General features: G+C 42.2%; 1 protein-coding gene across 1 annotated transcript; it reads left to right on the top strand.

The window, feature by feature from the left end:
• The first annotated feature begins 9,139 nt into the window (after nucleotides 1-9,139).
• LOC135106087 (uncharacterized) lies at nucleotides 9,140-20,133 on the top strand. Its single transcript, XM_064014926.1, has 9 exons — nucleotides 9,140-9,280; nucleotides 9,533-9,729; nucleotides 9,935-10,131; nucleotides 10,516-10,567; nucleotides 10,722-10,752; nucleotides 17,908-18,041; nucleotides 19,159-19,180; nucleotides 19,489-19,718; nucleotides 19,829-20,133. The coding sequence occupies exons 1-9, from the start codon at nucleotides 9,272-9,274 to the stop codon at nucleotides 19,983-19,985; spliced, it is 1,029 nt and encodes a 342-aa protein (XP_063870996.1). The 5' UTR covers nucleotides 9,140-9,271; the 3' UTR covers nucleotides 19,986-20,133.
• The last annotated feature ends 5,999 nt before the right edge of the window (nucleotides 20,134-26,132 follow it).

Genomic DNA, 26,132 nt, shown 5'->3' with positions numbered 1-26,132 from the left:
TTTTATAACATCTCAACTTCTCTAATTCCAAGTCAACTATGAACACAACAACAAGAGGAGCTAAAACTTCCAAAGTTACACATTTGTGATATTCTTTTACGTACAGGACATAAAAGACACTAAAGGTAAATGATGCCCGTGACCTAAATCTTAAAGTACCTGCTCAGCTATATAAGTCCAATCTTTATCGTAAGCCTTAATCAGTTAACAAGTCCTCTTATAGCAACCATATACCAGGAAGAAATAGGAATAAAGAAACAAGAGATCCTGATGAGGTCCATGAAAAATTAACCAACTGATGTTTCATGTGTGTATATGTATGTATGTGAGAAGCTATAAAGGAGAGAGAGAGAGAGAGGAGAGAGAGAGAGAGAAGAGAGAGAGAGAGAGAGAGAGAGAGGAGGAGAGGAGAGAGAGAGAGAGAGAGAGAGAGGGAGAGAGAGAGAGAGAGAGAGAGAGAGGAGAGAGAGAGGGGGGGGGGGGGGAGGAAAACAGGCATATGAGGGGAAACAAAAGATGGAGTAAGCGAGGAAAGTTAGACAAAGAAAATGTGAAGAGTAAGATGGAAGAGAGGGTAGGTGGGGCAGGTGGAGGTGAGGCAGGAGGAGGGAAGGTGAAGGAGGTCGAGGGGCGGATGATGAGGAATGGAGGAACGTGTAGGGGAAGGGCTGGCAGTGACTAAATGGACGGGAGAAAAGGTGAAGGGGTGAAGGGGCGAGATGAAGGAGGTGAAGTTACGTAGTGAAGGGCGGCGAAGAGACGGAGCGAGCAGGATGGAGAGACAAGAGCGGGAAAGAGGCAGGGTGTGGAAGGTGGGAGTGAGAGAAGTGGAGAGGTTTGGGAAGGGAATGAAGATGAAAGTGGAGGTGTTGTTGTGAGAGGAAGAGAAGACAGTGAGAAGCGAGGAGAGGTTTGGGAAGGGAGTGAAAATGAAGGTGATGTCGAGAGGAGAGGAAGCGAAGGTAGTGAGAAGAGGGGGAGGAGAGGTTTGGGGGAGGGAATGAAGATGAAGTAACTGTAGTCTCATAATACTTCGTCACTGATAATAATGCAATATACCTGTTGACATTTTTATAGGAAACACATAGTATTTATATATATGACCTTGAACCATATTTGCAAGCGTTTCGGCGTCTTATACTGACTACGAAGAGCAGCTCTACAGGAAGACCTTTATGTGTTAAAGCTGTTTCATGATTCTGTATCACAAGTGGGAGGTAAAAAAAAAAAAATAGCGGGAAAGGAAAGAAAACACCAGTGAAAACCAGGCCAGTCAACAGTGGGGTTTGCAAACAGTCCTGAGGAGGGAGACAAAGCGCTTCAAAACACAGCCTTGTCTCACCGCAGAATGAAAATGCAATGAATGGAACGCCAGTCACTTCATTCCTTCCAACAGCAACAGCACCAGCAACAACAACAACAACAGCAACAACACTAATATTTTCTCATTCCCCACACAGGCAGAGTTGTAATCAAGCAAGAATCAACAAGAAGAAAATTGCAAAAGCCAAATGTGGAATAACAACATAATACAAAATTTCCTGTTCTCGTTTTTGCCTGATGTGAATCGCAGGCACCCCGGAGAGGAGAGGGGCTCCCAGCCCTCTGCCCTCACCCCGTGTAAGTGGCACACACAGGTGCTACTGACATGTACTGTAACTCACTTTGTGAGAGGGATATTTGATGATGGTGGTGGTGGTGGAAAATATTATTATTATTATTATTATTATTATCATTATTATTATTATTATTATTATTATTATTACTATTATTATTATTTATATTACTATCATCATCATCATCATCATCATCATCATTGTCCTCCTCCTCCTCCTCCTACTACTACTAATAATAATAATAATAATAATTACTACTACTACTTCTACTATCACCATCATCGTCATCATCAAATTACTAGTAAGTGACCTATTTTCAGAGCGATGACACTCAATTTTAGCCTAAAAGTAGTGTTAATAAAATAACACCTAAAATTTTTCAAACAGAACGCGAGGTTGGTGTGGGTGAACCGTTCCCTCATTACGGCCTTCTTGCCCCTACACTATTCAGGGTGAAACACGAGTGTCTGCGGATATTGCCAGAGGTGACAGTACAGGTTATTTTAAGATGAAAATGTTCTGTGCACATAAGCATTTTGAGGCGTTGTTTAGCCGTGGTGTGAAATTGAAGTGTGGCCTGGCGACAGATACAACGGCCTGGTGGGATGTGTAGACCTGGATCATTGGATGTCCGTTGGTGAAGCTGTGAATAATTCACTCATGATTTACAGCATCGCATGATGAGACGAGTGACAGCAACGAACTGATACCGATTACTGATAAACATTGCACAATGATAGCATGGATGTAATAAAGGACAAGGAAAATGATAGGCTGCGTGGCACCACGCCTGCCCGGGCGTGGATAGGGAAGGAGCGAGGCAGCAAATCAGCTGAATGCTAGGCAGTCACACACAGATCCCGCCGAGACAGTAACAATTAATACATTCAGATTGTATTACACAACGTAAAGTACTGTGGAGTGTGTGGACATGGGAGTGTGTGGACATGGTGTTTCTCCGCCATGGATACCCGCCCAGCCAGGCCGTTGTATCTGTCGCCAGGCCACACTTCAATTTCACACCACGGCTAAACAACGCCTCAAAATGCATAAGTGCACAGAACATTTTCAACTTAGAGTAACCTGTACTTACCTCTCTGGCAATATCCGCAGAAACTCGTGTATTTTTCTAACCATTGCTCTCTGAAAATTTGTTTTATTTATTTATATTTAAATGTATTATTTACCAATGCTAGACAAAAGCATCTGGCAATATTAGCAATACAATAAGTCCATTCATTTACGTAACCACAAAGGAAGAAGAAGAAGAAGAAGAAGAAGAAGAAGAAGAAGAAGAAGAAGAAGAAGAAGAAGAAGAAGAAGAAGAAGAAGAAGAAGAAGAAGAAGAAGAAGAAGAAGAAGAAGAAGAAGAAGAAGAAGAAGAAGAAGAAGAAGAAGAAGAAGAAGAAGAAGAAGAAGAAGAAGAAGAAGAAGAAGAAGAAGAAGAAGAAGAAGAAGAAGAAGAAGAAGAAGAAGAAGAAGAAGAAGAAGAAGAAGAAGAAGAAGAAGAAGAAGAAGAAGAAGAAGAAGAAGAAGAAGAAGAAGAAGAAGAAGAAGAAGAAGAAGAAGAAGAAGAAGAAGAAGAAGAAGAAGAAGAAGAAGAAGAAGAAGAAGAAGAAGAAGAAGAAGAAGAAGAAGAAGAAGAAGAAGAAGAAGAAGAAGAAGAAGAAGAAGAAGAAGAAGAAGAAGAAGAAGAAGAAGAAGAAGAAGAAGAAGAAGAAGAAGAAGAAGAAGAAGAAGAAGAAGAAGAAGAAGAAGAAGAAGAAGAAGAAGAAGAAGAAGAAGAAGAAGAAGAAGAAGAAGAAGAAGAAGAAGAAGAAGAAGAAGAAGAAGAAGAAGAAGAAGAAGAAGAAGAAGAAGAAGAAGAAGAAGAAGAAGAAGAAGAAGAAGAAGAAGAAGAAGAAGAAGAAGAAGAAGAAGAAGAAGAAGAAGAAGAAGAAGAAGAAGAAGAAGAAGAAGAAGAAGAAGAAGAAGAAGAAGAAGAAGAAGAAGAAGAAGAAGAAGAAGAAGAAGAAGAAGAAGAAGAAGAAGAAGAAGAAGAAGAAGAAGAAGAAGAAGAAGAAGAAGAAGAAGAAGAAGAAGAAGAAGAAGAAGAAGAAGAAGAAGAAGAAGAAGAAGAAGAAGAAGAAGAAGAAGAAGAAGAAGAAGAAGAAGAAGAAGAAGAAGAAGAAGAAGAAGAATACAAGAACGAGCAAGAGAAAAAAAACAAAAATCAATTATGTCGAGGGAATGAGAAACAACCACCGCTATAGCCTCCTCCTCCTCCTCCTCCTCCTCCTCCTCCTCCTCTTCTCCGCTACTCGCATCCCTTCTTATCCCGTCACGCTGCGCCCCGGGGGAAGCCTAACAACCCGCCTCCCGCCGCCCTCCACCTGACCTTCCTACGTCACACTAGCGGTGGCATTGCGTCACCCGCTTCCTAGTTGTAAATACCTGCATGTAATTGTAAATCATCATGCACACATCGCTAACAAAGGACACCCTCACCCCCATGGAGCCCCCCATATCCACATCACCTCCTCCCCCTTTTAACCTGGTATAGTGTTGTTGTAAGTGGGTAAGCTTGGCGTCTGCCCCTTTTCCTTTCCTTTCCCTTCCCTTCCCTTCACTTCACTTCACTTTTTTTCTCTCTCTCTCCTCTCGTCTTGTTACCTCCTACAGTGCCCCTCCTCTCTCTCTCTCTCTCTCTCTCTCTCTCTCTCTCTCTCTCTCTCTCTCTCTCTCTCTGGTTCTTGTCTTTCCTTCGTCCTCCCTTCTACAGTGCTCCTCCTCTTACTTTCCCCTTTATTTCTTTACTCCGTCCCTCTCTCTCTCTCTCTCTCTCTCTCTCTCTCTCTCTCTCTCTCTCTCTCTCTCTCTCTCTCTCTCTCTCTCTCTCTCTGTGTGTGTGTGTGTGTGTGTGTGTGTGTGTGTGTGTGTGTGTGTGTGTGTGTGTGTGTGTGTGTGTGTGTGTGTGTGTGTGTGTGTGTGTGTGTGTGTGTGTGTGTGTGTGTGTGTGTGTGTGCTTGTCTATCTGTCTGTTTTTGTCTGTCTATCTGTCTGTCTGTACTTGTCTATCTGTATCTGTTTGCCTGTGTCTGACTATTTATCTGTCTATCTGTCCGTGCCTGTCTAACTATCTATCTATCTGTCTGTATGTGCTTGTCTATCTATATGTATGTCTGTGTCTGCATGTCTGTCTGTGTAGTATCTATCTGTCTGTCTGTCTGTGCCTGTCTCTCTCTCTCTCTCTCTCTCTCTCTCTCTCTCTCTCTCTCTCTCTCTCTCTCTCTCTCTCTCTCTCTCTCTCTCTCTCTCTCTCCACGGATCTTACGCCTCCGTTCATGCAGTGTGACTCGTGCTGCCAGTCTTTTGCCTTGTGAAAGTCTCCCCTTCAAGTTCTGATCATAGAAAACCACCCAAGCCTTTTCTGTACAGCCCTGAGTTTTTTTTGTTTTTTTTTTCTGATTCGTGATGTTCCCGGGAGATGAGTGTGTGAAGCGCCCGATGATTGATTGATTGGACATTGATGTAACCTTTGTCTTATGATTATATTAAAGTCCAATGATTTCGTGGGTTTTATTTCGTATATTGTATGGTAACACCTGGTGACGATTCTGGAAAACTCTGGAGACTTCACCTTCGTACATTGAGTAGTAAAATATGGTGACCATTCTGGAAAACTCTGGAATGTGATGTAATATTGATGTAATGACTCTACACACACACACACACACACACACACACACACACACACACACACACACACACACACATACACCGGTGCCGGCGCGTTGCTAAGGGATAACGCAGCGACCATGTGAGCTTGGCGCGTGAAAGGTGACGGCGTTACCCATACATCACCCGGTGTAGGTTCTGGCTCTCCGCGGGTGGGTAGTAGCAGGCGATCACGTTTCCAACACGTGATCCTGCGGTGAATTTTACGCGCGCACACACACACACACGTACTTATGGGCGGCACGTGAGAACCTCCCGGGATAAAACAGGTTATGGCGACAGGAGAGAGAGAGAGAGAGAGAGAGAGAGAGAGAGAGAGAGAGAGAGAGAGAGAGAGAGAGAGAGAGAGAGAGAGAGAGAGAGAGAGAGAGAGAGGCTGGCATACTTATCCCTCTCCCTCCCTCCCTCTCTCCTCTCCTCTTCCTCCGATCCTCCCTCTCTGCCCCCCTCTTCTTCCTTCCATCCTCTCACCATTACCACTATCCCCTGGCACCTGTCCCATCCCGTCATTCCCTGCCCACCCTCTCCCCCCCAGCACCTGTCCTCCTCCCCTCAGCCCTCACCTCCCGTCACAGTCCAAGCGACCCCTTCACCTCCAAGCAGAACCTTTGCCCTCCGTCGCCCCCTCGCGTGTGTTGCTAAACATGAGTGTGTGTGAAGAACATTTTTTCTTGTTACCGTTGTGTTTGATTGTATGTCTGTGTCTCGTGTTTTTTTTTCTCTCGTTTCTTATTTTTATGTAGTTTTTTTTATGTGTTTTTTATTTACTTTTTTTTTTTGCTATGCCACGGTTTGTTAGTTTCGTTTAGTTTAGTGTTACTTTTTCATTTTTTTTTACTAATTTTTCCTTGTTTCTTAATCAGCAGTACCACTTTTTTCCTTGTTGGTACTTTAAGTATTTGTTTGTCTCTCAGTTTGTCTGTGTCTCGCGCCTTCTTTCCTTTCTTTTTTTTTTTTTTAGTCTTACGTTTGTATTCCTCCTTGTGTTGCTACTTTAATTTGTTTGTTTTATCTCTTCATCTCCTTCTAAATTTTCTTGTTTATTCAATACCGTCTGACCTTAACCTTTCTTTTTTTTTTTTTTACTTCTTGTCTATATTTCGTCTTATTTTTGTATTTCTTTTTCGACGTTTCTCATTTTTTTTTTCTTTTGCGGAGACAAGGGGAGGAGGGAAGGAGGAGGGAAGAGGGGAAATTCCTCCCTCCACCTGTTTCAATGTCTTCCTATTTTTTTCGCATTTGCCATATTATATACCTCTCTCTCTCTCTCTCTCTCTCTCTCTCTCTCTCTCTCTCTCTCTCTCTCTCTCTCTCTCTCTCTTGTATCTCACCAAGTCGATTTTGTTGTATTACTCATTCTTTCCTTCTCTTTCATTTCCGTTTGTTTTTAATTTTAACTCTTGCTCATGTCACGCTAGGGAAGTGGTAAGGAATGTGTGTGTGTGTGTGTGTGTGTGTGTGTGTGTGTGTGTGTGTGTGTGTGTGTGTGTGTGTGTTTGTCTTTGTCTGTATATATGTATGTATGTCTGTATGCATGTATGTTTAAACCAGACGGAAGGTAGAACTGGGGGCAAAGGCAAATTCAAGGAAAAAAATGGACTCGCTGATTCTCAAAAAAATCTAATAAAGACAGCATGCAAGTTTGTAGGTCCTCCTGTGTCTACGTCCGTCTGTCCGTCTGTCTGTCTGTTTTGTCTGTCTGTCTGGGCCAAGTTAGTCCAGGAATTTCATCAGCCTCCCACGAAGCAAATTTACTGGCATGTCATAGCTATGCAAACGTTGTTGTGTTCCCAGGATTGCCTCATCCACACCCTTACACTCGCCTGTGGAAACATGAGCACCTCCTGCCTTTCACCGCCGCCGCCCACACCCCGCCAGCACCAGACTGACTGAATTAATTAATGTAGTCAAATCAAACGAGCCGAGAGGAGGGTCAGCTTCAGTCAAACGATTGCAACTATAAATCAGTTTTACAAGATAGTATTCAGTGAAATTACGTGCGCACTAACACACACACACACACACACACACACACACACACACACACACACACACACACACACACACACAGGTACAGACACAAAAATAATCTTGTTAGTAGTGGAATGTGGCCAATGCAGCCCACCCGCCATCCTCATCAAGCGCAACGCACACCAATGACCTCCTTCCATGGTAAATCCAGCCATAATCTGTTGTATACTGTAGGTCGTTTTAGGCCATGGGCGGCAACTATCATTATGAATATTATTATGAATACTACTATTATTATTATTATTATTATTATTATTTTTAGTTATTATTATTGTTATCATTATTATTATTATCATTATTGTTATTATTATTATTATCATTATTGTTATTATTGTCATTATTATTGTTACTAATATAATTAGCACCATCATCATCATTAACGTTATTCTTGTAGCTGTTGTTGTCGTGGTTGTTGCTGCTTGTGTTGTTGTTGTTGTTGTTGTTGTTGTAGTAGTTGTAGTAGTTGTTGTAGTTGTTGTTGCTGTTGCTGTTGCTGTTGCTGCTGCTGCTATCGTTACTATTATTACCGTTCCTATTAAGATCGTTCTCCTCCTCACCAGGATTAACGCAAGGTGTTTTCCAGCCTGCGGGCGAGGAGTAGCGGCAGGCGGCGGCGGGTGGCGCGGGGCCTGGGAACCGGACGCCCCAGCTCGCCTGTGATGCTGCAACTTTCGCTTTCCTTCACCTCGCTGGAGGGACGACGGCCTCCAGCAGGCGCGGGTCAGCCTACTTGGGTCCCGCTGTGGTATGTAGACAACGACTTGTTTTTATGTACCTTGTCAGGGAGCAGGTGGATCTTCCGCATGATGTTCCTCTTTCACTTTCAATTGGAAACTTATTACTACCTTCACGGGCTAAGTACCCGTCCTTGAGTCTCCCCGTCGAAGGGCGTGTCTCGCGGTGCTGTGGGAACGGTGTACGCACCCCACAGCACTGTGTACTTTGCTGTGATGAATGTCCTTTTTTCCTCATTGAAATCCCGTTACCGCGCCGCTAGACGTGCTTAACACACAAACAGTGGGCGGTAATCAAGGAGGAGCCATGTTTTCGGCCCCATAACACACCCTTATGACTATTTAACTAACCACACCAGGGACGCCAGTTCAGGGACGAAGCACCGAGACCCTTCCTACACTAGCCCTTAATGAGACGTTATGTGAGGCCAGGTGAAGGTGAAGAGGACCACTACACCCTACCGGGAACACTACACCCTACACCCTACACCCCAGCCTTCCTACACCTTCCATCCCTCCTCTCCTAAAAGACATGGCGAGAGGTTTTAAGAGAGCGTTCGTGGTACACGCTGCTTCCCAAGTGTTACCGGGGTTAAAAAAATAAATAAATAAATAAAGGGCGGTAGCAACACGGATCTATGAGTGAAAAGGGACCTCCTGTACTTTTATGATATTTCCCGAGTCGACAGAGAGAGAGAGAGAGAGAGAGAGAGAGAGAGAGAGAGAGAGAGAGAGAGAGAGAGAGAGAGAGAGAGAGAGAGAGAGAGAGAGAGAGAGAGAGAGAGAGAGAGAAAGCCAGGCAAACAATGAAAAATTGCCTAACAGAAACAAGGAAAACAAAGGCAGATGACACCAAAAGACACGCAACCGGACAGACAGGCGGAAACAAACACGTAACCAGACAGCCAGACAGACAGACAACCAGGCATTTCCCAACGGTACATGTCCATCACGCGAGTCTGTCTGCGTGGGCACCACCGCCACCTTCACTACCACCATACGAATCACCTTCCACCTGGTCTGGCGGCTCGAGGGGAAGGATGTGAGCGACCTTGGGAGCATAGCGCCACAAGAACTAAGTCTTGTGAAGGCGAACCACGTTCCTGGACGCCGTATAAAAGGCGCATCTTCATCTTCTGAGGACAATCCGCTCACCTCCTCCACACCGACAACATGAAGCTCGTGAGTAGCGCAGCTCACTGCAACCCCTAGTGTTGACTCAGATGCGCTACTTCTTTCCCTTACTTCATGTCACAGAGAAACAAGGGACACTGGAGTAATCAAATAGTATCTGACAACTATCAAAACAAACTATTGTTTTCTTTTTGTTTTCGCTCTTTTTTTTTTTTTTTTTGCTCTCTCTCTCTCTCTCTCTCTCATTTGGCCATCAGTGCGACAAACAGAACGTGAGTGAAACTCCTCTCCCCTCCCCAGGTCATCCTCGCCTGCCTGGCCGCCGTCGCCCTCGCCCGCCCCCAGAATCCCGACTCCATCGAAATCCTCAGGCAGGAGACTGTTGACAACGGTGACGGAAACTTCAACTACCTGTTCGAGACTGAGAATGGCATCTACAAGGAGGTGGTTGGCAGCCCATCAGCCAACGGCGCCCAGACCATGAGAGGATCCTACAGGTGAGTCCTACAGGCATTCTCGTTTTCAAGTTACAATTCTAATCGTTTTCAGCGATATATTTGTGAAGATATTACTAAAAATTAAAATCTATTGGCTCTACAGTAGTTGTAGCTTTTTTTGTCACGTGTCTCTCCTTGGACACCAACAGAAAGTACTCGCACCCATTGCCGAGATGATAGTCCTTTACGTGACTCTGATTTCCAGGTTCCCCCTCGATGACGGCACCATCGTTGAGGTCACTTTCACCGCTGACGAGAACGGTTTCCTGCCTGTGTCTGACTCCATTCCCACCCCCCACCCTCTGCCCGCTCACGTGATCGAGACCCTCGCCATCGTCGACGAATTGGTGAGACAGGGCGCCACTTGGGACAATCAGGGAAGAAGAATCACCCGTAGGAAGTAAATATCTCAAATATAAAACTCGCGGGATGATCATCCGCTTCGAACCCTCCCCGCTGAGCACCTGCCCTGCTAGGGTCTGTGAGCAGGAGAAGTGAAAGTTACTGTCGAGTGCTGAGTGGCCCTACACTGTACACGGAAACTTCGGGACTACTCGACACCTGCAAGGAACACACAACACCCATGACACAAGGCGACACCACTCGCACTCCAGTCGGGTGTTGTTTCTTTTCCCGTCACCACCACCACCACCACCACGCATACCTACACATACCTCCACACAGGTGCTTACCCTTTTTACATTTCACACTTCTACACATTTTACACTGAAGAGCTTTACTTTCTTTATCCTAACTTCACTTCCAACCACGTGGCCACCCCCGCAGGGCACGTCACAGCCCACACGGACTCCTCTCAACCTTCCAACGTGCCACGCTTGTACATAAGTAAGATCTGTAGCTCCGGGGCTCCAACCAGCATCCCTGAGCACTGGACACAATCCAATGCTTGTCGTCTCTTTATAATAAATACGCCGCAATCAATACTGAGTCTTCCTCATCTCCTGTGTTACAAATCCCTTGTGTCCTTCCAGAGGCCAAAACAAATATACTATTTCTGAGGACGTAACAAACACACAGTCTGGGAAAGCTGCTCACGAGACTACTGAGCTGCGAGACGTTCCAACTTAAGCATCCTTAGAATCCTGCAGTACATGACAAGAAACGATGAATATATAAATCAGTAAATAAATAGATAAATAGATAAATAAAACACATTGACACTCCATTTTCTGCAACAATGCCTTCCCCTACCTGCACAAACAAACACACACACACACACACACACACACACACACACACACACACAAACACACACACACACACACACACATTGTAGAAATATAAAAACAAATCTGGAAGACTACAAATCTAACACGTAGAAAATTATAAATAAGTAAATTAATTAATTAATTAATTAATTAATTAATTAATTAATTGATTAAAAATAAATAACGCCATAAGACCTTCCCCTGAATCCAAGTGCACATACAGGGTGAAACACGAGTGTCTGCAGATATTGCCAGAGGTGACAGTACAGGTTATTTTAAGATGAAAATGTTCTGTGCACATATGTATTTTGAGGCGTTGTTTAGCCGTGGTGTGAAATTGAAGTGTGGCCTGGCGACAGATACAACGGCCGGGTCTGCTATACTTCATGCAGCAATGAATGGCAAAGTGCCATTCATTGCTGCATGAAGTGTCCCACATACTCATCACTCTGGGACGCTCAGAGAAGTAAGCAACACGTGGATAGAGTACTGCAGTGTGATAAAATTGTCAGTGGTGTGTTAATAGAGGAACAGGTAACAGTCGTGACATTTCTCTCTCTCTCTCTCTCTCTCTCTCTCTCTCTCTCTCTCTCTCTCTCTCTCTCTCTCTCTCTCTCTCTCTCTCTCAATGAAAAAACAGAGGACAAAATGAGATAAAAAAAAACTGAAATTAGGGAAAACTATGTAGAAAACAAAAAAAAAAAAAATGGAGCTAGAGGGTGAAAAACGAATAATAATTAAGTACAAACAGGAAAAGATCTCCAAGAAAAAGAAACAGGAAGAACAAGAATCGAAATGAAATTAATCATGAAGAAAATAGAAATTACGTTATGTATATGACTGACTCACAGTGAATAATTAAATGACTGCGTGACTGACTGACCGACTCACTGACGGACTGACTTAAAGCAACGGGAAAAAATAGACCATAAAATCAGCAAGAACTACAAGGCATGACACAAGAGGAACATCCAAGAACAAAAATTCAATACACCCAAAACAAAACAAGTAGTGAGGATTAGGTAACGGTACAGTCCTGCGCCTACCAGCCTACCAGCCAGCCGACCCTACTGGCGGGACGAGGGTGGGAGGTCAGAGGTGCCTTTCCCAGGACATCCTCAGAGGCCCCGTTGTCTGAAGGTGAACGCTGCGTGGAGAAGAACGCAAAAATAACCGGTAGGGAGTCTTCGTTTTCACTTACACGTAGTACTTGTAATGGTATTTGTATGTGTTTCCATGTATTGATATCGATCGTCCTTTATTTGCAGCTGGTTACGTTGGTGTGGTTGGTGCAGCAGTCTATTCTCCTCTTTGCACCGTCTGAATGCGATGAATAAACCAGTCAATCTTCCAATCAGTAAGTTAGCCTATTTATCTATCAGTCAGTCAATCAACGTCTACCACTTCCTCAATTTATTTACTATTCAATAAACCTATCAATATGAAGATAACAAGATAATATCCAGAAAAGGACAATAAGATGAAATATCGTGTCTAAAGCCAACTTGATACATCACTACTGGATAACAAGAGGTAACAAGATAAAAAGAACATAAGGAAGAGGAATGAATGGCCACTTACACTTGGTTTGTGGGCAGCACGAGTGTTATTATATGACGTTATCAACTTGTCGCTGTTCCGGAGCCTGGTCTCGGAAACTAACCTAATGAAGATATAATACGGCGAAGTGAAAAAAAGAAACGACATAAAAAGGAGAGAGAGAGAGAGAGAGAGAGAGAGAGAGAGAGAGAGAGAGAGAGAGAGAGAGAGAGAGAGAGAGAGAGAGAGAGAGAGAGAGAGAGAGAGAGAGAGAGAGAGAGAGAGAGAGTGTGTGTGTGTGTGTGTGTGTGTGTGTGTATAACAGGCGAGCGGAGGATGGTGAGAGGAAGCACGGGATGAAGCTTTGGTATGTCACAAAAGTTTCGTTACGTTCTTCAGAGTGCGAGGAGGAAGACAAAAGCCGAAACATTACAACAATAATACACTCTTGCTTCATCTGGTGTTTGCTCTCCACCATATTCAGCACACTCTTGCGTGTTTGTTGTAGTAGCTAAGGTGGAACGAGAGAAATGAACCTCACTATCTGCAACTACTGATCCCTCGCCTGTGTCCCTTTGAGAGAGACGAGAGAGCCAGCGTGCGTGCCTCAGGGAGTGTCAAGGATGCTGCCGCTGTCTCGCCCCCATATGGTAAGTGCACTGTCTTCTCCCGCTGTGCCCTTCCACCCTCGCTCCTCGCACCTCTGCACCTCATTCTTCTCGTCCTGACTTTTGACGGATGGCGACCAGGTACATGCCAGGTACATGCCAGGTACTTGTGCGTGGGAATGGAAAACATGACCTCGCCTTGACACTTTCTTTACATGTTTCTTGTTATCATATTGTTGCTTTTGCACCAATTCGTTTATTATTATTATTATTTTTATTTATTTATTTATTTATTTAATTATTTATTCATTATATTTTTTTGCTGTTTTTGTCGTTTCCTGTTGTTATTATTTTGATGATCATGACGATCAGCATCATTATCGTCACTATAATTGCTATCATTATTACTATCATTCATGTGAAGGGTAAGTCAGTCTGGCCACGCACTACACAAGCAAGCTGACAAAACAGTATCATCGCTTTCCCTGCCCATCATAAATAAAAGGAAACGTTCAATAGCGGTGCAAGGGGACTGTGAGTCGAACCCCCTTGCCTGATTTTTCATTCCCATATCAAAACATCGTCAGAAAATAAGTAGAATTCACAAGGCCGTTAATTATGGCAATTCCTAAACAGTTAAGACTTAGCATCTATACCTTTGTGTAACGTTCTTTTTTAAACTTCATCCATACATTCTTCTTCTAAATCTATTAACAGTGGTGTTCCTCAGGGTTCTGTCCTGTCACCCACTCTCTTCTTATTATTCATTAATGATCTTCTAAACCAAACTTCTTGTCCTATCCACTCCTACGCTGATGATACCACCGTGCACTTTTCCACGTCTTTTCATAGACGTCCAACCCTTCAGGAGGTAAACATTTCACGCAGGGAAGCCACAGAACGCTTGACTTCTGATCTTTCTAAAATTTCTGATTGGGGCAGAGCAAACTTGGTATTGTTCAATGCTTCAAAAACTCAATTCCTCCATCTATCAACTCGACACAACCTTCCAGACAACTATCCCCTCTTCTTCAATGACACTCAACTGTCCCCCTCTTCTACACTGAACATCCTCGGTCTGTCCTTTACTTATAATCTGAACTGGAAACTTCACATCTCATCTCTAGCTAAAACAGCTTCTATGAAGTTAGGCGTTCTGAGACGTCTCCGCCAGTTTTTATCACCTCCACAGCTGCTAACTCTGTACAAGGGTCTTATCCGTCCATGTATGGAGTATGCTTCACATGTCTGGGGGGGTTCCACTCATACTGCTCTTCTAGACAGGGTGGAATCAAAAGCTTTTCGTCTCATCAACTCCTCTCCTCTAACTGACTGTCTTCAGCCTCTCTCTCACCGCCGCAATGTTGCATATCTAGCTGTCTTCTACCGCTATTTTCATGCTAACTGCTCTTCTGATCTTGCTAACTGGATGCCTCCCCTCCTCCCGCGGCCTCGCAGCACAAGACTTTCTTCCTTCTCTCACCCCTATTCTGTCCACCTCTCTAACGCAAGAGTTAACCAGTATTCTCAATCATTCATCCCTTTCTCTGGTAAACTCTGGAACTCCCTGCCTGCTTCTGTATTTCCACCTTCTTATGACTTGAATTCCTTCAAGAGGGAGGTTTCAAGACACTTATTCATCATTTTTTTTACCACTGCTTCGACCCTTTTATGGGACTGGCATTTCAGTGGGCATATTTTTTATTGAATTTTTGTTGCCCTTGGCCAGTGTCCTTCCTACATAAAAAAAAAAAAAACTCTTGAAATGATCTAATGTCTTTACATCCACTACGTGCATACTGAGTTTGTTCCACTTATCCACAAGCCTGTCCTTAATGACAAGGCTTCTCTGAGCTACCACCCTTCACTGGAAATCTCAGCCTCATAAATAAATACCTAATAATGAAAAAAATAAATAAATAAAAAAATAAAATAATAAAATAATAATAATAATAATAATAATAATAATAATAATAATAATAATAATAATAATAATAATAATAAATATTATTATTATTATTATTATTATTATTATTATTATTATTATTATTATTATTATTAGCGATAATCTAACAAAGAAAATGGAGCTTTTAATCTATTTTCTTTTTTTTCTTTTTAACTACTCCAGAGGCTTCAGATATCCATGATAGTTGACAAAAAATAATGATAATTTCCTTGACTTTAAATTCCGTAAAGAATGCATTGTACTTGTCAACATTTCCTTTACACGTCTTCCCTTCCTACAGGACCAGAGGAGCTATTTTCCTTTCCTTTTTCTTTCCTCAATCATATCTACTCATGTAGTAATGGTGAGTAACGATGGACTAGTTTTCGCTTGTCAGAATAAATATTAAAATCCCGCGTATTTATCTTTACCATTATTCTACTTCTTCGGCAACGTGTTTCAAGCAAACCTATTGGTTAAATCTGTGTCTTCTCGCCTGAAACTCTACCTCGACAAATTCTCAAGTACTCCTGTCTCCTTCAATGTGTAGCTTTGGTTCAGCTGTGTTACAGCTGATCGATGTACGAGGCCGAGGACACAGTCGGAAACACCTTAACAAACCAAAACCGCATGTCATTATGTCGAAAACTTTATACCCAGCATGTTCAAATGATTCTTTATTTGTCAATGTCCCTATATATATATATATATATATATATATATATATATATATATATATATATATATATATATATATATATATATATATATATATATATATATATATATATATATATTATTAGCTGTATTTATGTTTTATCTCTACCATTACCTCCATCACCATCATTTAACATTATATTTGTGATGACCCAACAACTATTTTTTTTTTTTTTTCATTATCTAGCCACCGAGACCTCCTTCTTCATCTTTATCATTACCTTTAACATCGTCACTTTACGCCCATATTCTGAAATAATTTTTCCAGCACCACCACTGCTTTCAAAAGGCTCTAGTTGAACAGACAAAATTTTAATAGTGTTTTTAAAATTCTAGTCACTTATTAACAAGATCTCTGTATTATTAACAGGAAAAACAGTTTTGAGAACCGAGCTAATCATCTCTGCGGCCTTTGCAATTGGTCGTGGTGAGAGAGCATCGTGTTTGACGAACAGGGGACTTAATACTCCCAAGTTCTGGCTCGACGGTGTATTGGCGGCAGGGAATCGAAGCGTCTCGGAGTGTACCTCACCAACAGCGTCCAGCTCATTCCAGTATCTTTATTACATTAGTAACTTGGGACCCTCACCAGCCAACACCCACACTTACTTAATTCCCAAGCCGCTTATTCCATGCCTCCCTCTCACACCCTCCCTCAAAATGCCTTCACACTAATTACTCAGTGAAGGAAAGCCCACACCACCCTCCTTGTCTCCTCAACCCACACGCACTCTCTCACACTCCTGGTCTCCCCATCAACTCACTTACACTTTCAACCTTCTTACCTCTCTTTGACCTCTCATACTCACTACCTTCTTGTCTCCCCATCATCTCATACACACTCTCAGCCTCCTCCAGTCCCTTCACTTTTCCATCCTAAGTTTTACACAACGCAGGAAATTCCGCTCCATCCACCAGTGTTCCAGGAGACGAGGCATGAGGCAAGGCAGATCCATCAGCTTGCCCCAGAGTTATTGGAGTGCCGGTGCTGATGACGAAACTAAACATCTGAAAGGGACATGATTTTTTAAGAATACACGATAAAAGAGGAAACAGATAATTATACAGTGATAATGATGACGCAAGAACGACAGAATCATGATGAGAGAAAAAGCACTTCCAGATTGTACATAAATTATAAAGGCGGACGATAAAGAAGGGAAATTACGATGAAGATAAGGAAATAATGAAAGTCAAACGAACATCTCGAGGAAGATAATAAATATAAAAGGTTAAAAGAAACAACCCGGACGTGTGATGATAAATCCGCATCAGCGACTCAAACGTGACGGAAAGAGACACGACGCTAGAAAAATATATTACAGGAGAAAGGAGAAATGTATGCGTAGCTATGATAAATAAATGCAAGGCAGACAAAGGTCACGGATAAACGAACGAAACAAAAAAAAATAAAGATCAACAGCAAGAGTGAAAATAAAACTGAATGAAGACAAAAGATAAAATAAGGATGCAGAGTTTCAGCAAAACAAAACGAAAAAGAGTAATGATATCAAGACTAGATAAAAAGAAAATAAATGGAGTTTAAGTGTAACAATCCAAGATAAAAGAAATTTAGACTCAAGAAAACAAAAAAAAAAAAAAAGGAAAAACAAGTTAATGGAACATACTAACTCAAATTAATATAGAAAAATACACCTGGACAATTTCTTCACACCACTGGCAATCTTGCGGCACGCGTACACTCTTTCTGTAATTCACACATCTTGTTCTTTTTATCTTTATTAAGCTATATTTATCATATCTTATTTACCTCATTTCCGTAAGGATGCACCGTCCTCTACCGTCAAAGTGCCGCACAGCAAGACGGAGACGCGAGGTGAAGGTGAAGTCTCCGCATTTCCTGTCATAAGAAGAGGACAAAATGGAGGGCTGGGAACACTTCCTTCCTCGGAGTCAAGAACTAGCACGCAGGGAAGAAATGGCCACGTGAAAGAACACATCAAAACAACAACAACAACAACAACAACAACAACAATAGCAGCAGCAGCAGCAGCATCTCCAGTGCCCAGCCCAGGCCTACAGGCTACTCGAATATCACGTTCGCCACCAGATTTCATGCACACAACTTAAAAATGCATAAAACTAACAAAAACTAAATTCTTTCCCTTTGTGTTTCCAGGTGCTCGCGGGGGGCCAGCACAGGCGTCCAGTTCCTGTCCAGCGCGCTGCTTCCCATATGACATCATGCCAGTCGGCCTTTCCTGTTTGCCAGGGTATATTTTTCATGCCAGGATTCTCCACATTTGATGATGGGCTAGTGGAGAAAGCCGCGAAATTAGTTAGCTTTTGTTCGAGTTTTATTGATAGCTACAAGTTTATTTTGAATTTTGTTGACGACTTCTCTTCTCTGTTGTGCCAAAAAATTAGACAAAGTTCAGGTAAGGATTTACAGACTTTTGATTTTTCTCATTCACAATGATATTCTTTTCTTTTAAGACTTAATATTTAAATAAATAGTAAAAATCAACGTTCTTTCCGTGAACGAGTTCTGTTCCTCCTTTCTTGTGAATAATAAACTGATTACCACCTTACAAAAACTTATCAATCAATGACTCTTCCATTAATTCGTAAAACTGGTTCCTTCTCTTTCGCTTGCCTACATATGCAAAGTGTTGAAAGTGGTACTGGTAGAGTGAAGAGTCTGCAGACCCTGAGGTCCTGCAGGCGCGATGCACACCAGTGCCACTCACAAACACAACACATGGAAGGAAAGGCGGCCTGACTTTCCGCCACTTTAAGAATATGTATTTAAACACATTTCCCTGTTCACCATGAGTAGCAGAGCGCCGCGTGACCAGCGGTGAGGGATGTGCTTGCAGAGAAGGCTCCGGTGGCCGTTGCTTCATATTGACGAGATAATGAAGGCTCACTTCACCTTGAAGTTTTACGACAAAGATTCAGTTAAAGACATAAAAGACAGGTGATCTCATGGCTTATTTTAACTGATTTTAATACAGTCTTATAATCATCATCATTATCATTATTATTATAATTACTATATTATTATTATTATTATTATCATTATTATTATTATTATTATTATTATTATTATTATTATTATTATTATTACATTTATAATCATTACTATTATTAGAAATAGTAATAGTAATAGTATGATAATTACGATCATCTTTTGAGGTGTCAGTTTATTTATGTTTCACTGCCATCAAGCGTTTCTTTCTTATCAACATATCACTGAATTTTCAGTACAATTAACAGCACCGATACAAATGACAAACACGTCTCCCCTGCTGCTTGACCGCCCTGCTCCCGAGGCGTGAAGGCGAGGCGTGCATGGGGGAGCGCTCCTGGGGGTGACGGGGCAAGAGGTTACCAAGCGGCATCGTGAAACTTGTTCTGTTTTAATCAGGGCCTTGGGACGCTCCAAAAAGGTGAGCAGGAAGGCGAAGACACGCCTCCCCCGTATATAAATGCAGCTGCGATCGACTGTCTGTCAGAATCAGCTCACCGCAGCCTCTCAACATGCAGCTCGTGAGTACACAGCAGGGGATGCCTCCTCACACACCTCTCGTTACACTGTGACTTGTCCTCAAGTCCCTGCCAGTCTCATCACGACACTCTAATATAAACATCCTTGGCGACTCTGCCTCTCCTCCTCCTGGGCTGTCCTCCACCAGTCCTCGAGACACAGCAGTGGAACATCTTTGGCCAATAAGACTCATTCCTGTCGCTCCTACAGGCTCTCCTCGTGTGTCTGGTGGCCGCCACCACTGCCGCCCCGCAGTTTTTCGGCCGATTCGGGCGCCCTTATTACGGCGACGGCAAACACATCGCTATCGTGTCGCAGTCCCAGGAGGGTCCTGACGGCGCCAGGTTCCGCTACGCATTCCAGACGGAGAACGGCATCAACGTAGAGGCGCGGGGCACTCCTGGATCCAAGGGCCAGAGCAACATCGACGGCAGCTTCAGGTGAGTCACGTGTCCAAGGAAGGACCTGTGAGTACTTGACCCAGGTGTCACAACACTCTTGCCGCCTGCTGATCCAGCCTCGCTAAGCCCAATCTTCCCCGTCATTCCAGCTTTCCTTTCCCTGAGGGAGGCACCGGCAGTGTGAGCTACGTGGCTGACGAGAATGGCTACCGCCCAGAGTCCCCGCTCATCCCCACGCCTCACCCACTTCCCGCCCACGCCATTGAACAGATTCGCTTCGCCCAGAGCCAGGGCAGATCAGGCTGAGGCGCCTCTCCAATGCCGTCCCCGTCCACACCCAGACGCGGACATCTGACGTACACAAGTCCTCATCGTACACGCGTCACTCGTCAGAAAGTTTTCAGCCAGGATAACCTAATCAGTCATGTTGTCAGGCTAATAAAGACAAAGCAGATGAACGCTGGTGCTTCCTTCCTCCCTCAGCCGTCTTGATCAGCTATAGTAGTGCACAGCATTACCTTCCCATCCCATTCCCACCCTCAATTCCACCACCACGACCACCATCACAACCACCACGATCGTACAGGAGACACTGTCACTCCTGCACCTGCCAGCCTACCAGCCCGCGACCCTCCTGACGGGACGAGGGTGGGAGGTCAGAGGTGCATTTCCCAGGACATCCTCAGAGTCACCGTTGTCTGAAGGTGAACGCTGCGTGGATGAGAGCACATAAATAACCGGTAGAGAGCTCTCGTTGTCAATGTGGTAATTACTGTGTCATAGACGTCCTGAATACTATAGCCAAGATATCTGATGCGTTAATATCAAAGAAGTTATAGTTATAGTGAAGTGTCAAGCTGGCACACAAAACGTTCGGCGTTGCACATAGTAAATAGTGTCATTAAGATCACTGATCCATTATGCTACAGGGAAGAAAGAAAAGTTGTACGTTTTGTTTGTGGTTTACAGCAAGGCATGTGACGGGGTTCTCGAGAAATGGGGTAAAGGAACAACAATAAATAATGACCCGCCATAACTGTCGCCCCCAAAAGGTTAAAACACAAGATTTTCGAACATGCTGACCTGAATACTTTAGGAAGTACAGTAGATGTAATAGTAGTAATAGTAGTAGTAGTAGTAGTAGTAGTAGTAGTAGTAGTAGTAGTAGTAGTAGTAGTAGTGGTATTGATAGTAGTAGTAGTAGTACTCAGAAATAATAGCTGCAGCAACAGCAATAACAAAATCAGTAGCATAGTCACTAGTATCACTAGTTTTGCCCCCATCACTATTGTCATAACCTATATTTTCACCATCACATATACAACTTAGACTCACCAGCCAACTACCACACTTACCTAATTCCCTCCCACTCGTACCCTTTAAAGTGCCCTCACTAAATGAACAAAAGGCTACACCAGCCTCACTGTCTCCCGTTCAACTCTCTCTCTCTCTCTCTCTCTCTCTCTCTCTCTCTCTCTCTCTCTCTCTCTCTCTCTCTCTCTCTCTCTCTCTCTCTCTCTCTCTCTCACATACACACCACACAACACACACACACACACACCTTACCTCACAAACAATCAAAACTTTTTTGTTATCCCCCTCAAGTCACACATACTAAAACCTTTCCTCATCAACTCACTCACTCTCATAGCCATCTCTCCCTCTTAAAATGAATAAATAAATAAATGGAAAAGCATCCTAACCAGCGGAGTGCCCCAAGGATACGTTTTAGGGCCTGTAATCTTTCTAGTTTCTATAAAAACATCGATGAGGCTCTCACCTGCATAATATTGGAGTATACCGATAAAAAAAAATGTGAATACCGTAGTCTGCAACGAACATGTAAAAGATATGCAGAACAATTCAGATAAGCTGACAGAGTGGGATAAACTTAGCAAATGAATTTTAACGCTGGTAAGTGTAAAGTTCTTCACTGTGGATATACAAGCGAGAAAGCCAACTGTATGATGAATGGTACCCAACTCAAATGTGTAGAAAGATTGGTTTAGGTGTAACGATATAGAGTACCATAAAACCTGACCAACAATGATCAGAAGTTGTAAACAAAGCGAATAAAATAATTGGCTTTATTAGGAGATTATTTAAATATAAGCCGACGATCCTTTCTACAAAACTTCTTGATTCGTCTCCTTCAGAAATACTGAGTTCAAGCTTGGTGCGCTTACTATCAGGGTGACATACATCATTAAGAAAATTCAACGTAGAGCAATAAAAAAATATACCGAGCCTAAGAAACAAATCAAGCAAAGAGCGACTTTGAGAATTAAATTTATTTCCTTAACTCAAGGAAGACTGAGGTGACTTAATCAAAATGTTAAAAATCATCAAAGACATCGATAACATAGACTGCAGTAAATACTTCACTATCAACTGTTCAGATTACACGCGAGAAAATTGCTACAAAATTGTTGGGAAATCCTTCAACTCCCACGACTCTACTTTTCAATCTATTCGTCAACTTATGGATTGGACTTCCCCGAGACGTGTTCGACTGCAACAATGCAGATAATTTTAAGCGTCGCTTAAATAAACATTTTACCTCAAGTTCGCGAATGTCTGCATTTATCAGAGAATAATTCCTTGCTCTCAGGATATGGGGCACGTCATTTAATCTATTTTATTTATTTATTTTTTTTCAATAAAATTTCATTCAGGTTTTTACTTCTTCAACCTCGTAAGTACTCATTTCCGATACAGCTCATGCCGGAGGGAATGGAGGGTGGGGAGTGAGCCTTATGCCTTGCTGTCCCTTTCTTCTACTATTACTTTTTAAGTAATCCAAGATCAGGTCACCTCGTGTGGACCGCAAGGTCTGTTGTGGCCTGTATGTAACTCTATGTAACTCAACTCACACACACATTCAACCTCCTTCAGTGCCTCCACACTTCCATCCCAAGTTTACGCAACGCAGGAAATCCCGCTCCATCCTGTCCTGAGAGTGTTCCAGGAGACAAGGTGAGAGACAGGGCAGATCTATCACTTTCCTTCACTGCCCTTGCGTCTGAGTTTTTCAATCCCCAAGGCGGACGCGGCGAAAGACAAGACGCCGCGTGTGTGTTCCGGGAGGCAAGACTTGTGTATGGAGGAGAATGTTGGATTTATTACGAAAATACAAGTGCAAGTCATGCAAAATACAGACTTCAGGTGTACGGAAAGACAAAACAAGGAAACAGAGAAAAATCTAGATAGACTGAAATACAAAATGTCAAGATGAAATAGAATACATACCAAATACGAGTATAGAGTGAAAAGACAGGGCAGAGAGAAACAGAAGAAAATTACGAAAGAATAACAGTAAAAAAAAAAAAAAACGTAAGGATGAAGAATACTCGTAAATAAATAAGGAAATGGAGGGGAAACAAATAGGATACACGATACAGATTAAAAGAATAAAAAAAAAAAAAAGAGAACAGGGAAACGGAGAAGGAAAATATAACAGTAACAGCAGTAAACAATGAAATCAAGATAAATACACATACGGTGTAAGAAACCAGAAACTGCAAGGGTAATACGAAAGAAAAAAGCAGGTGAACAGAGAGGAAGGAAAAGATGAGATGAAAGAGCAACAGTAGTATAAGTGTAAGGAATTCAATATATTATAAGTATGAATTAAAGTAGCAAAGATCACGCAGGGAAATAGAGATTAAAGAAAAGATGAAAGAGTACCTAAAGGAAACGAACAAACTTAAGGATTACGAAGAAGAGCGAAGATAAAAAGAAAACATAAGCAGCAATCATTAGACAGTAACAAAAGACAAATTCCAAGATAAGGTAAAACAAAACAATATGGGAAAGTAGGGAACTAGGAAAAAATAATACATGAAAAGTAAAAAAAAAAAACAGAATCAGGAATAATGAAAGAATAACTAAGAACAATTATCAAGAAATAGAAATGGCAAAAATAAAAAAAATAAAAAAACTTTCTACAGACCGATAATAAAGTGAAAGACATTTAAATATACATGAATTATGTGAACACGTGATAAAATGAGGAATAGAAGTATATCAAGCGTTTCACTGGAAACAATAGTAGCAGAAAAAAAGGAAAAGTGAGTTTTAAAGAATAAATTCACTAATCATAAAAAATACCCCTCCATAATTTTTTCCTACCACTGGCAATCTTTCGACACGCGTACACTCTTTGGCTGCCATTCACATCTATTAATTTTTACTTCTATTCACTTTTATTAATGACATTTTACTCACTTCATAGCCATGGAGATGCAACGAGCTGTGCCCTTAAAGTGCGGCACAGCAAGCCTGCCACACGAGGTGCAGTGTCCGTATTTGTAACGTGTCGTAACAGGCGACCACAATGGGAGACGGAGGAGGGCAGGGAACAATTGCTTCCTCTGGTGTCATTATTCCCACAGAGAGAGTAAATGGGAGCATGAAACACCGTGTGAATACTGCAGCAGCAGTAGCAGCAGCAATAGCAGCAGGAGCAACAACAGTAGCAGCTGCAGCAGCATCAAAAGCAGCCGGCATTAGATTTCATGCAGAAAAATTTAATTTATCTACAGGGTGTAACTCGAGTTTCTGTGGATATTGCTAGATATGAAAGTACAAGTTAATCTAAGTCGAAAATGTTCTATGCACATCTGCATTTTAAGGTTTTGTTTAGCAGTGGTGTGAAATTCAAGTGTGGCCGGGAGACAGTACAACAACAGGCGCGGGGCGAGTAATCATGGCGGAGAAACAACATATCACACACTTCATATTACTTTAAATTATGAAATACAATCTGAACGTGTTCATGGTCACTCCACTCACTCCTTCCCACTCCCTGCCAGGGGAGACAATGCATGGTGCCATGAAGCCTATTATTTTATTTATCGCTTATTACATCCATACTGTCATCGTGTAATGTTTATTGGTAAATCACCAGTACGTTGCTATCACTGTAAAACTTCAAAATTTATATAAATCATGACTTACTAATTCACAATTTCACCAACGGACATCCACGTCTTAGCATTCCGCCATGGATACCCACACGGCCCCGCCGTAGTATCTGTCGCCAGGCCATACTTGAATTTCACACCACGGCTGAACAACGCCTCGAAATGCATATGTGTATAGAACATTTTCAAATTACATTAGCCTGTACATTCACCTTTAGCAATACGCGAAGAAACTCGTGTTACACCGTGTAAAAATGTAACAAAATCAAATTCTCTCCCTTTGTGTTTCCTGGTACTAGCGGGGGGCCAGCACAGGCGTCCAGTCCAGCGCGATGCTTCCCATATGACATCACACCAGTCGGCCTTTCCGGTTTGCCAAGGTATATTTTTCATACCAGGATTTTCCTCGACATTCTATTATGGACTCGTGGAGAAAGCTGCGAAATTCATTAATTTTTCTTCGAGTTTTATTGATAGCTACAAGTTTTATTAATAGCTACAAGTTTATTTTGAATTTTGTTGACAGCTTCTCTTCTTGGTTGCGCCAAAAAATTGGACAAGTTCTTAGTTCAAGTAAAGCTTTCTAAACCTTTACTTTTTATCATCCACAATAATATTCTTTTCTTTAATATTAAAAAAAAAAAATCTGTAAAAAATCAAAGTTCTTTCCGTGAACGAATTATATTCCTCCTTATAATACTAAACTGAAGACCACTTTAAGAAAACTTGGTCATCATTCATTCTAGTTCCTATTCTTTCACTTGCCAAGATATGTAGTGTTGAAAGTGGTAACAGTAGTGAAGAGTCTGCAGACCCTGAGGCCCTGCAGGCGCGATGCACACCAGTGCCACTCACAAACAACACATGGATGGAAAGGCGCCCTGACGCTCCGCCACTCTTAACAATGATATGTATTTAAACCCATTTCCCTGCTCACCATCAGTAGCAGAGCACCGCGCGAACAGCGGTAAAGGATGTGCTTGGAGAGAAGGCTCAGGTGGTCGTTGCTTCATACTGAAGGGATAATGAAGGGTCACTTCACCTTGAAGTTCTCCAGCAAAGATTTAGGAAGGACAAGGCATGGCTTATTCTAATTAATTTTAATACAGCTTCTATGATCATCATCATCATTATTATTATTATTATTATTATTATTATTATTATTATCATAGTTATTATCATTGTTATTATTACTATTTGTTACCATTAATATAACTATTATTAGAGTAGTATTACAAGTACTAGTAATATCATCATTACTATCACCAGTTTATTAATCTTTTTATTGCCATCAGATGTTTCTTTATCAATATATCATTGAACATTGTGCCTGTTATTCATTACAATTAACGTCGCTAAGTATCAGCAAAACAAATGACAAACACGTCTTCCCTGCTGCTTGACCGCCCTGCTCCAGGGGCGTGAAGGCGAGGCGTGCAGGGGGAAGCGCTCCTGGGGGTGACGGGGCAAGAGGTTACCAAGCGGCATCATGAAACTTGTTCTGTTTTAATCAGGGCCTTGGGACGCT

Source organism: Scylla paramamosain, chromosome 12 (genome assembly GCF_035594125.1).
Source record: "Scylla paramamosain isolate STU-SP2022 chromosome 12, ASM3559412v1, whole genome shotgun sequence".
Lineage (NCBI taxonomy): Eukaryota > Metazoa > Arthropoda > Malacostraca > Decapoda > Portunidae > Scylla > Scylla paramamosain.
The sequence above is the reverse complement of the archived record's forward strand: the minus strand, read 5'-3'. Positions and strand labels throughout refer to the sequence as shown.